The sequence below is a fragment of the Hevea brasiliensis genome, chromosome 2, assembly GCF_030052815.1.
Source record: "Hevea brasiliensis isolate MT/VB/25A 57/8 chromosome 2, ASM3005281v1, whole genome shotgun sequence".
Taxonomy (NCBI): Eukaryota; Viridiplantae; Streptophyta; class Magnoliopsida; order Malpighiales; family Euphorbiaceae; genus Hevea; species Hevea brasiliensis.
In genome coordinates, this window is record NC_079494.1 from 6,665,694 (window position 1) to 6,677,760 (window position 12,067).

General features: G+C 35.1%; 1 protein-coding gene across 2 annotated transcripts; it reads left to right on the forward strand.

The window, feature by feature from the left end:
* The first annotated feature begins 2,361 nt into the window (after positions 1 to 2,361).
* On the forward strand, positions 2,362 to 6,032 carry LOC110654689 (uncharacterized). 2 transcript variants are annotated; one of them, XM_021810767.2, is made up of 7 exons: positions 2,362 to 2,756; positions 3,634 to 3,691; positions 4,079 to 4,159; positions 4,237 to 4,272; positions 4,437 to 4,676; positions 4,763 to 4,904; positions 5,411 to 6,032. In XM_021810767.2, the coding sequence occupies exons 1-7, from the start codon at positions 2,584 to 2,586 to the stop codon at positions 5,902 to 5,904; spliced, it is 1,224 nt and encodes a 407-aa protein (XP_021666459.2). In that variant the 5' UTR covers positions 2,362 to 2,583; the 3' UTR covers positions 5,905 to 6,032. The 2 variants fall into 2 exon arrangements, with proteins under 2 accessions (XP_021666459.2, XP_021666460.2); XM_021810768.2 differs by lacking the exon at positions 4,237 to 4,272.
* The last annotated feature ends 6,035 nt before the right edge of the window (positions 6,033 to 12,067 follow it).

Consider the following 12,067-nt stretch of genomic DNA (forward strand, 5'->3'; position numbering starts at 1 on the left):
ATTTATCAATTATTTTATAAATAAAAATATATTTTTTTATTTATTTAAAAAAAAACTCTTTTTTTTTGTTTTCTTCTTATAAGTAATTAATAGTTAGATAATTTTATTTGTAAAATAATTAATAAATAAATAAATTAACTTAAAAATATTTAATTTTTATTTTTAAATTTAATAATTTTTATATAAAAAATAAAATTTAATAAATTTTATAAAAAAATTTATAAAATTAAATAGTTACGGGTGATAATTATCCCAATGATAATATCTTTTCATAATTGCTTTATTAATTAAAGAGCTTCTTAAGAAAATCTCTATATACTTTATGTCACATCAATTGTCAATGCGCTGCTAATCTCTTATTTATGTAGAATTGTAGAGAACAATAGTTGTAAATTTGACTTTGAAATGTGAATCTCACTAAATTGTTATAAAGTTATGGTGATAAATTTTTTTGAATACAATTAAGTTAGAGATCTATAGATCATAATTTCTAAATATTTTTTTTAATAACTTTTTATATGAATATAATTTAGAGAGATAAAAAAGAAGAAAAAGAAATAAAAATAATAAATATAAATTAAATAATTTATTTATATTTATAAGTAACGAAGAGTCATATCACCTCTTTAGATAAATATATTTTTTTTATTTTAAATTTATATTTAATTTTATATATATTAATTGTTTAATTTCATTGATTAATGATTATTAGGTTGAAATCAAAGTTAAAATTAGATCAAATAACTTAAAAATTAAGTCTAAATTAAAAAATCAATAAAAAAATCAAACCGATTGATTTAAATTAAATCGAACCGAAATAGAGCTATTCTATTCGATTAGATTTTTCACTCATTTCGATTCAGTTCGATTTTCAAAATTTACGATTTGATTTTTATAATTTAATTCGATTCGGTTTGATTCGATTCGATTTAAATCGAATGCTCACTCCTAAATATGAGTAACAAAATGAGCAAAAATTTTCAAAGCAATCTCGGATTGAGATCAACTTAAAAGGTCTTTACAATAATTTGGTACTGTACACTAAAATATTGAATTATCGTAAAGCAATTATTCAACGCTTATAAGATATGATAATCCGTGGAGGATAATTCTAATTTGTTTAAATAAAATTGGCTCACTAACTAAAATTTCTGGTGCTGCGACTGCCAACAATTGTCGCGATGGGGCCTGGCCTGCGATTGGCATATGTCAAACACCAAAACACTATAATTGCAACATGACAATTAAAGATGTGTGTTGGACGTTGGCGTCAATCGTTGTTCTTACCCATTCCACAACCTGTCTTTTTCATTGGACATCTCTTCCTTGGGTAAGGATAACGACTGTATCTTCCCCGGACATTGACAAAAATACGTATAAATACTACACTTGGATCTCCAACACCAAACTAAAATTCTGATTGGCGTTATTATTAAAATTATTTATTAATTTTTTAAAAATATTTAAAATAATATTTTTATTTAAAAAAATAATTTTAATCTTTTAAATTCAATGTCTGTAAGAATAATTATACAAGAAAACTCAGTCTCACCTCCACCCTCTACAATTGTGTGTATGGTTCACCTCTTAAACATAATACTATGCTTGAGATCGGAGAAAAATAAGATAGAAAGAAAAATTATAAAAAAAAAAATAAAAGATAAAATAAATATTTTATTATTTAATAAAGTTATTTTCTAACTAAATAAGGAGAAAAAAAATAAAATTCTCATCACATTTATTTTTTTTAATTTTTCTCTTGCCAAAAAATAATTTTTAAATATATTAATTAAAAATATTAAAAATTAAGTTTAATAAATTTTAGTTATTAAAACAATAAATAATAAAACGGTTTTCTTAAATTATTATTTTAATAATATTTAAATATTTTTTTAAAAAGTAATTTTAACTTTTATACTGCCTTTGTTCAATTTTATTTTTATATTTAAAATTTACACAATAATTAAAAAAATAATTAAATAACTTTATTTTTACAAAAATGTATTAATAATCTGTTAAATTATCATTTATTTTATTAAAAAATTATATAAATAATTATTATAATATTTAATAAAAATGAAAAAATAATTAATATTCTTTAATTTTCAAATATAATAATTAATTTTAAATTAAAAAAATTAAAATAAGACAAATAAAAATAGAGGCGCTAACGGTCTTTGCTTACGGACTCACGACGGCCCTTAGATATACTAGCCAATCAAAATCTCATTCGGCATATTGAAAGGGTAATTTTGTAATATCATCCAGTAATGTTGTACGTGGATCGTGCCAGCTGGCGATTTCAGAGAAAAGGGATTAGAGATTTTGCAGTGAATCCAAGTCCCCCAAGGCCCCAGTCGTTTTGGGTTGTGGCACTCCACGCTCTTGTCTTGTCCAATGCCAAAAGCTGCAATAATTTGGAGCCTTATAATTGTGTTTCCGAATTCTGGTTTTTAGATTGGTTCCGATTCTGATTCTCTATAAATTCTGGTTTACTTTAAGTTGGTGATCTTATCAGAGTCGAGTTACTGAGAATTGGGAGCTGTCTGTGCTTGGGTTTGAGAAGAACATCGACGAAAGGAAATGTGGGGATTTGGGGGGAGGTATTATTGGGGGAGAAGGGAAAGGAAAAGGGTAGGGATAGTGGTGATATTTGCTTGGATGTCGAGCCAAGAGAAGCACGTGAAGAGCTACGTCGACCTCTATTCGTTGCGTGGCTGGGATTCACTTGTTTGTCATTCCCAATTCCTCAATATGTAAGTTTTGATAATTCTCGAGTCTCTGATTCTTTTGTTTACTTCTTGTTCATGAATTTGGTTGGTGTTGCACTTTCTGATGATATTTGTTCTGGGTTTGGTTAACTTTGATTCTGTGTAATTTATACTGCTTCTGGGTTTGGTTTCGGTTTGACAGAGTTTGCGAGATTGGTTGTTGAGTATAAAAAGTAACCGACTTTTGGTTGAATTTTCGCTTGATTAATATTTGTTTGCGGATGATACTCAATTCTATTATTGTCGAATTTGTACGACAAATTGTGCTGGTAGACATGGGAATTAGCTTACTGCATGTTGTGTTTTTGAGGTATAAAGGTTAAATTTGCAATTTTGGGAATTAGATGTCCTCCTATATTCATTGGAAAATTTTGCTATTTTCTATTAGAATATTACGGAATGTCTCTGTAGTAGGATAATGGATAAGATTAGAAATTACCAAATCGGCTGTAGAGTGCATGTAGCACATATTAGGAATAAAATGAGAGTGTTAATATGGTTTAATGCGGTGAATCAAATGCATATGTATGGGATTGCAATAAATTACTGGTAAAAGGAATGAGGAGGAAAATGGAGATATCTAAAATGTCATGGATGGAAGTAGTAATAAAAGATTTATAATTTTTGAATATTTATGTGGAACTGATCTCAAATAGAGCTAAATGGCGAAAATTGATCCATATAGCTGACTTTAATTAGTTTGGAATTAAGGTTTAGTTGTTATTATTTCTATTAGAATATCAAGGATTCTAATTTTCTGAAATCTGAAATTATAGCCTGAGAAAAAAGTAGCCTGTTTGCAGTAGCTCTCTTTTAACACATTAATTTTGACCTCAGACCATAATGTCTATAATCTACACAGGTTCTTTCCTGAGAAGGCTGAAGTTTTAGCATTTGATATTCTCAACATACTTATTGAGGTTAGTTCCATTTTATTTCTTTATCTGTGTATATGAATGTTTGTGTGGCTGTGATCTGCTGAAATTACATCCAGTGCTCCCTGACCTGTCTCTTGACAGACAATTCCACACCACATGATCCAAATGCCTGTGCTCTGTCCTTTCGCACAAAGATGCACAACTCAATTAATTAGTAATTTTGATGAGTGTTTATTTGGCTATGATCTGGTGGAGTTCCATCTTATGCTTCATTACCTTTTCCCTTGCCAAACATTCCCCTGTGTATTTTAAACGGCGCACCCTATTAGCTGGACTTTTGTGCTCCTTCCTTTCACATGGAATCTGCCAACGCTTGGCGCTTGGCGCTTGGTTATCTATTAATTTTCTTGCTTCATTATGGATGTTCAGGAGCTGAAGATGAAGCCATGCCCTCTAGTCTTTGCTTCCTTTTCTGGGGGTCCAAAAGCCTGTATGTACAAGGTTCTTCAGGTAACTAACTCACACTTCTGTGCTTGAATGCTATCAATGGAATTTCTATGGATGATAAATTTATTTTTGCATTGCAGATTATTGAGGGAAAGTGTAAACTAGAAATGAATTTGGTACGTTAGTCTTTTGCAGTTAAATAGATGAGTTTTTCCTTCTCTACTTGAAATGTTATCATTTCTAGTTGCTGTGGTTTCTACGCAGATACTATTGTCTTATATTTTGCTAGTGTTTGGTGATTCATACACTTAAATACTGTTTTTTTTTTGTCATTATAAAGGATGACTGCCGACTGGTTAGGGACTGTATTTCGGGTTATATCTATGATTCTAGTCCAGTGGATTTTACAAGTGATCTGGGGAGACGATTTGTTGTTCACCCATCTGTTCTTAAAATCTCCCATACACCAAGAGTACTATCATGGATGGCAAATGTCATTTGTAATGGCCTTGATGCAGTCTTCCTCAACACGTTTGAGTCACAGAGAGCTGAGTATTGGCAGACACTGTACTCTTCTGTTGTGAGTACATTGTAGCTTAATTCTTGTAAAACCTTTTTTTGCCTTTTCCCTTATGCAAATGGTAATGTAATATCATTCTATTGCAGAGCATGGGGGTCCCATATCTCATTCTGTGTTCAGAAAGTGATGATCTTGCTCCATATCAAGTTATATGCAATTTCACTAAAAGACTTCGAGAACTTGGGGGTGATGTAAAACTTGTGACTGTGAATGGCTCTCCTCATGTAGGTCTGTCTAAAATTTAACAATTATTTGTAATCATGAATGCATTTTGGTCATGTCCCTGTAGAAAGTATAAATATCTTGGTGATGCTTTGAATGAAACTAAAAATTGTTAAACACAAAGGATGCTTCTGATTCAATCCTTCTGCTGTCAAGTACTCATGTTTTAAGTTAATCTTTTTGGTGCCAAGCATTTGTATGTTACATTTGTGTTGACAGTAACATCTTTCTCCCTTGTGTTAGAAACTGTGAAACAGTAACATCTTTCTCCATTTGGCATTTTGAATGATCAGACATTTCATTAAGAGAAGTCTGTTGTTTTTCTTGTATATTTGGAAGGAACAGTATTATGTAACATTTATTAACTTGGAACTTTATGTATTGAATTTTAAATGCCATTTTTCTAGATTTTTTTTTTTTGGACTGAAAGAGACTAATGTCCGTCCAGATGCTCTTGATACAATCATATTGGCGTGTTTTCAAATTCTCTTCATGCGTTTCATTTGTTGTAGGTCACTATCGGGTTCATCCAATTGATTACAGGGCTGCTGTGACTGAGCTCCTTGGCAAGGCAGCTGCAGTATACTCCCAAAGAATTCAACGACTTGAAGGAGAAAGAATAGGTGTAGAGAGGACACACGACAAGATCTCTGAACCAATTTGTGACCTGAGGAAAGCAGCTGCCAGTCCAAACCAAAGCTTTCGGGGAGTTACCATCCAACCAAGTGACCATTTCTTCATGCCAAGCTCGGTAGGGTATTATGAGGGTAGAGATGTTGGTTCTCTGCAAGATGAACAGAAGCAAGGCTTGATACATTTGCCTGGCCCTCCAAGTACTAATGCTCATGGAGTTCTTGGTCAAATCCTTTTTGATGTCTGTGTTCCAAAGAACATTGAAGGTTGGGATATAAGGCCATCAACATCCTTAAGCAGACAACCATATGCGTCTACTCGGAGGCATGTTCCATTTAATCCCATCAAATGCATACGTCGTTCAAGATTGTAAAATCTCTATCATATGAAGGCTGATAAATATGAGAACATGCATGCGGGATTTGTATTTGGTTTGTGATAGAGCAAAGAACTTGAAATAAACAAAAGAAAAGAGAATAAAGAGAATTGCACTGGTATTTACTTAAGAACAATGAACATACTAAAATTCTCAATTACAATATTACACCAAACAAGGCTTCAAGGAAATAAACATCAGAAAAACTTTCACTGGCCCAAGCAGAATTGCTCGTAACAAAATAACTAACCTCTCTCCCTTTTCTTATTACTGAAATACTCTATTTGTTTTATGTCCTGGCTGCCAACTCGTCCTAATTTGTTATGCCCCTCCATTTGCATGAGATCCCTTTGGAATATCTCCTGTTACTTTTCCTTTCTTCTTTACTCTTCTAGCATAAACCCTCAAGGTCTAGGCCCATTGAAATGTTTTTCTGAGCTCCTTTCTGTATCAATACCCATCCCTTCAACCGCAACCTTGTCCTCAAGGTGAAAAGAATGAATCTGATTAACAAAATCAACTTCATCAATCCAAGTAGACTCATCAAAATTGAGAAACCAAGTTGTCTTGATGAAGAATGGACTTCCTATGAAGCACTTCCTTAGGTTCGTACATATCGCCATCAATGGCCATGTAAGTGGGACGCTGAGAAATAACAGCAGTAGAACCAAAGCATTTTTCAGCTGAGATACGTGAAAAACAGGGAGGATGCGAGCCCCTTTTGACAATTGAAGACGATAAGCAACCGGACCAATTCTTGCGGTAATTAAAAAGGGATCGTAAAAACGAACAGCAAGTTTAGAGTGGACCCTACGGTGCACAAATAATTGGCGATGAGGTCTAAATTTAAGTAAAACAGAATCACCCACATTAAAGTGAACTTCATGCCTTTGCTTGCTGGCTGCCTTAGTCATGTGTTGTTGCGCCCGTTGAAGATTATAATGCAACTGTCTTAAACTTCATCCCTATCAGCCAAGTCTTGTGCTACAACGTCTACTTTAATTTTCCCGGGCAAGAATTGAGACAAGGTTCGAGGAGGTCGTCCATGCACAATCTGAAATGGAGTAATGCCAGTAGCGGTGTGAAACTAATCGCTCCAATGCTTAGGTTGTTCAGAAGACCTCCGTCAGCCCGTCAGTTTTGGGGTGATAAGCGGTGCTCATTCATAACTTGGCGCCCTGAAGATGAAAGAGCTCTTGCCAAAAATTACTAAGAAATACAATGGAAAGGGCCATACCATGCAAGTGCACAATTTCTTTTGTGAATAATGCAGCAACAATGGGAGCTGTGAAGGGGTGTTTCAGTCCCTAAAAATGACCATATTTTGATAAACGATCAGTAACATGCAATCATAACTATTGGGTCGAGGTAAGCCCGTAATAAAATCCATTGAAATATCAGCCCATGCCTGCTGTGGAATTGGTAACGGTTGAAGCAGCCCTCCAGGACTCAGAGTTTGGTACTTCTGTTGATGGCAGGTAGGACATTTAGCCACAAAGAGCTGAATCATCTTCATCATACCTTTCCAATAGACATTTGCAGCAAGACTCTCGTATGTTCTCAAGGCTCCAGATTGGCCTCTATGGTGTAGCATGAAATTCAGCTAATAATTTTGGTATCCACTTTGAAGTAGCAAGAATCACAAGGCGACCTTTGTAGAATAAACGATTATGGACCAAAAAAAGTGAGGATGATGAGTGAGACCTTGGCAAAGGTCCTGAAGCATTTGATTGTACTAAGGATCTAATAAGAGCTCATCCTCAAGATGCTTCAAAACAAACCAATAAGGATGAGAAAGCACTGTACACCTAGCTCCCCATGACAACGCGAAAGAGTATCAGCTGCTTTTATAGCCACCTGGGGCTTATAAAGAATATCAAATTCATACCCCAATAATTTAGCTACCCACTTTTGTTGATCTTGATTTATAACTTGTTGATTAAGTAAATGGCACAGACTATGGTGATCCATGCGAACTAGAAACTTTCTACCCATTAAATACAGCTGCCAATGGTGAATAGCAAGGACGAGAGCCATTAATTCCCTCTCATAAACTGATTTTGAATATGATCTGTCAGATAAAGCTCTACTATAATAAGCAACAGGACGCTGATCTTGCATAAGGACTGCCCCAATACCTTTGCCCAAAGCATCACATTCCACAATGAAAAGGTTGGCGAAATTAGGCATAGCCAACACAGAGGCAGATATCATAGCACGTTGGAGCTGGTCAAAGGCCTATTGTGCAGCTGGAGGCCAAGAAAACACATGCTGCTGATCTTTACGAAGCAATGCAGTAAGAGGGGAAGCTATTTTGCCGTAGTCCCTTATGAAGCGTAATAGTCTGTGAGTCCTAAAACCCCACGAATAGCTCAAACAGAAGTGGGTTGAGGCTATCTTAGAATATAACTAATTTTTCCCGGATCCATGGTCGCACCCTCTTTTGAAATAAGATGGCCCAAGTATTCAACCTGAAGATGTCCCAGCATGCTTTTATTTTGACTAGCCTTAAAGTGATTATGCAGTAGCAAATCCAGAACCACACGGAGATGAGAATGCGCTCCTGCCAAGATGTGTTGTAAATGAGAATGTCATCGAAAAAGACGAGCGGAGATATGGGCGAAATAAATTGTTTATGATCAGAAATTCATAATGATCGGAGTGAGTCCGAAAGACTGTTTTCGGAACATCGTCTTCTTTAACATGGATTTGATGACCCCGAGCGCAAATCAATCTTGAAAAAATAAGTATGTGCCATGTAATTCATCTAACATCTCTTGAATGACTAGTATCGGATACTTGTTCCAAACAACGACCTTGTTAAAAGCACGGTAGTCTACACAGAATCGCCAACTACTATCCTTCTTCCAAACCAAAAGCACTAGACTAGAGAACGGACTAGAACTGGGCCGAATAATACTAGCAGCCAACATCTGATCCACTAATTTCTCTATTTCATCTTTCTGACCATGACCATATAAATAAGGACGTACATTAACTGGGCCTGAATCAGGTAATAGAGGAATGCTATGGTCCGTGTCGAGATGAGTAGGAAGAGTCGAAGGCTCTTCAAACAATGACCGATATTGAGATTAACAAAGAATGCAATTCTTGTTGTTGTATGCTAGTGAACTTTTGATCAAGAAGGGTAGAGTGAGTGGAAGATAATTCCCATGATAAAATACAATAATCAACATCATTTAATTTTGCTAAAGAAGAAAAGGATATTGGTGCCTTTGTAAGAGTAGGATCATCAGACAGAGTTACCCAATTATCCAGATGCAGGAACTTCATAGACATAGTGGCCCAATTCACATGAACATTACTTGATGTTTGCAACCAAGAGATACCAAGGATGAGGTCCACTCCACCAAGCGGAAACAAGAAACAATTTGCAGTTATTTGCAGATTGGACAATTGAAATTCCAAATTATGGCAAACACCCGGGGAATTGGTTCGATGACCATCACCCAATTTGACCCCAAATTAAGGTGTTAAGTTTACTGGTATTTGAATAAGAGAAACGAGTTGAGTAGCAATGAAATTATGAGAGGCACCACTCTCAATCATAATGGTGATTGGATGACCTTGCAAGAAACCTGTAAACTTCATTATACGAGGGCTAGAAATTCCTCCCACAAAGTAAAACGACAATTCCAGCAAAGAGAATTGAGTTTCATCAACATGAGGTAAAGTCGGTGGTGATGACTCTGGTTTGGCTACTTCAATAATACCATCAAAAGGAACCTCATCATCATCGGCGATAATCAAAGCCCGTAAATGCTTATTGGGACGGTCAGGCTTGGGGCTATAATGTTGATTACATTTGTAGCAGAGACCCTTAGCCTTAAGATCCAGGCATTCCTTATTAGAAAGATGTCTAGTATCGTGAGGACCAGAAGAGTCCTTGGCAGGTGGCACCGCTGGCGATAATAACAGATAATAGGAGGTGACATAGGACCCTTGGGTGGAAAATTGGCCAAAATTGATGGCCTACTAGGCTTAGTGATGATACACGCCCGAATATCGCTTGCCTGATGGGCGTTCGCCCATTTAGCAGATAAAAGGCGTTCGCCCGCAAATCAAACCTGCGGACTTTCGCTCATGAAACACGCTTATAGGACGTTTGCCCACTTAGCAGGTATACACTTGCCCACGAATAGTGTTCGCCCAATAAGCCTATGGCACATTCGGACAAGGAAGGTTTCCTTCTCCCAAAACAGGGTTTCGAGATACTCCTGAGTTGGAATCTTAGCAGGAGAATAACTTATAGACCAACAAGAACTTTATTACCAATGAAGTTCGAGATGTCAAGGGATCAAACCCTATCATAGCACTCATAATTAATAGGAGTCTAGTTGATACCTCTCTCTCTCTCTCTCTCTCTCTCTCTCTCTCTCTCTCTATATATATATATATATATATATATATATTGACAGGCACACAGGATCTAATCTGTATTCACTAAACTCTATGCTCATTCTTCAAAATCCTAATACTGACTTAGGTATCAGATAGATGGTCAATTACCTCACCCAATGCTTTCTTGTTTTGCAAATCCATACCCATTCCTGTGATAGCATCACTTAGGAAAGTTGGAAGTGAAAGCCAATTGAGACAAAGGAGTAGAATATTGCTTAAGGCCCGATCCAGAAGAAGCTTGCCAACTACTACTACCCTCTTGGAGTGCCAAGAGATATGGCTAGGTGGGAGTGTGAATTTCCTTCTCACACTACAAGAAAAATATAATTTTGTGACGGATTTTTTGTGATGGAATGATTTCATCACAAATTAGAGATGAAGTTTTGACAGATTATATCATTGGACGGATTTGTGACGGAATATCCGCCACAAAATTTTTAGTTATTTTTTAATATTTTAATTATTGATTGTTGAAATATTTCCTCTTTAAGCTGTCACAAATTTGTAACACATAGATTTATTCATCACTAATTTGTGACGGAAAAATATTGCCGTAAAAAATTTTGTGACGGAATGTATTTATGTCATAAATTTGTGACAAAATAATTATCCATCACAAATGTTTGAAAGAAAACATAATTCTATCACAAAGTTTGTGACAAAATACATTATCCCGTCATAAATTTATGACAAATTAATTCATCCGTTATAAATTTGTGACGAGTTAACTTATCCGTCATAAATATGTGATAGCATAATATATTTTGTCACAAAATTTGTGACATTTGTGACAAAATATATTATGCTATCACATATTTATGACGGATAAGTTAACTCGTCACAAATTTATAACGGATGAATTAATTTGTCATAAATTTATGACAAGAATAATGTATTTCGTCACAAACTTTGTGATAGAATTATGTTTTCTTTCAAACATTTGTGATGGATAATTATTTTGTCACAGAATTATGTTTTTCACCAAAAATTTGTGATGAAATTATGTTTTCCATAAAAAATTTATGACAGGTAAGTTCAGCCTTAAAAATTAGAATTTTCTAATCAAATAATTGATCCTCTTTCTTTCTTCTTCCCTTCCCTCGCCGCCTCCTTCCCCTTCGCCGGCATTGTCCACCACCTCCACCAATAGCAGAAGGTGGAGAAGAACACACATCTCCCTTTTTATCTTTCTCTATATATTTATTTTATTTATTTTCTTATTAATTTAAATGGATTTTTTAGGGCGATAGATGTAGAGTATGTAACACCCCTATTTGTATAGCCTAGTATATTTCACTGTTCCGGTGACCGGTGTCGGTCCGGACAATTAAGGGGATTAGAACCATACTTAAGACAACTAGAGAAACCATAAACACAAATAATTAGTAATGTTCAACTAGTTAAGTATAAATAAGAAAAACAGAACATAAGAAGTTAAACGAGCCGAGAGTCACAACGATGGGTGACCTCCTCGGGAACGACTGCGAAGTCGTTTTAAACTCAAATTTCGAACCATAAAATATGACGCCGCGGTCCTTAGGACCCTTATGAACACAGTGGAAAAGAGAAAATCACGAAAAAGAACTGTTAAGCCAGTCAAATAATTAGGTCAGGGAGCCGGAAGAAATATGGAATTATTTGCAAACCGAGATGAACCGGCGAGGGACAATTTGGTCAATTGACCCCGAGAGCTGACTTCTGACCTAACTGTCAAACAAAATCGGAGAAAAGAAAATTT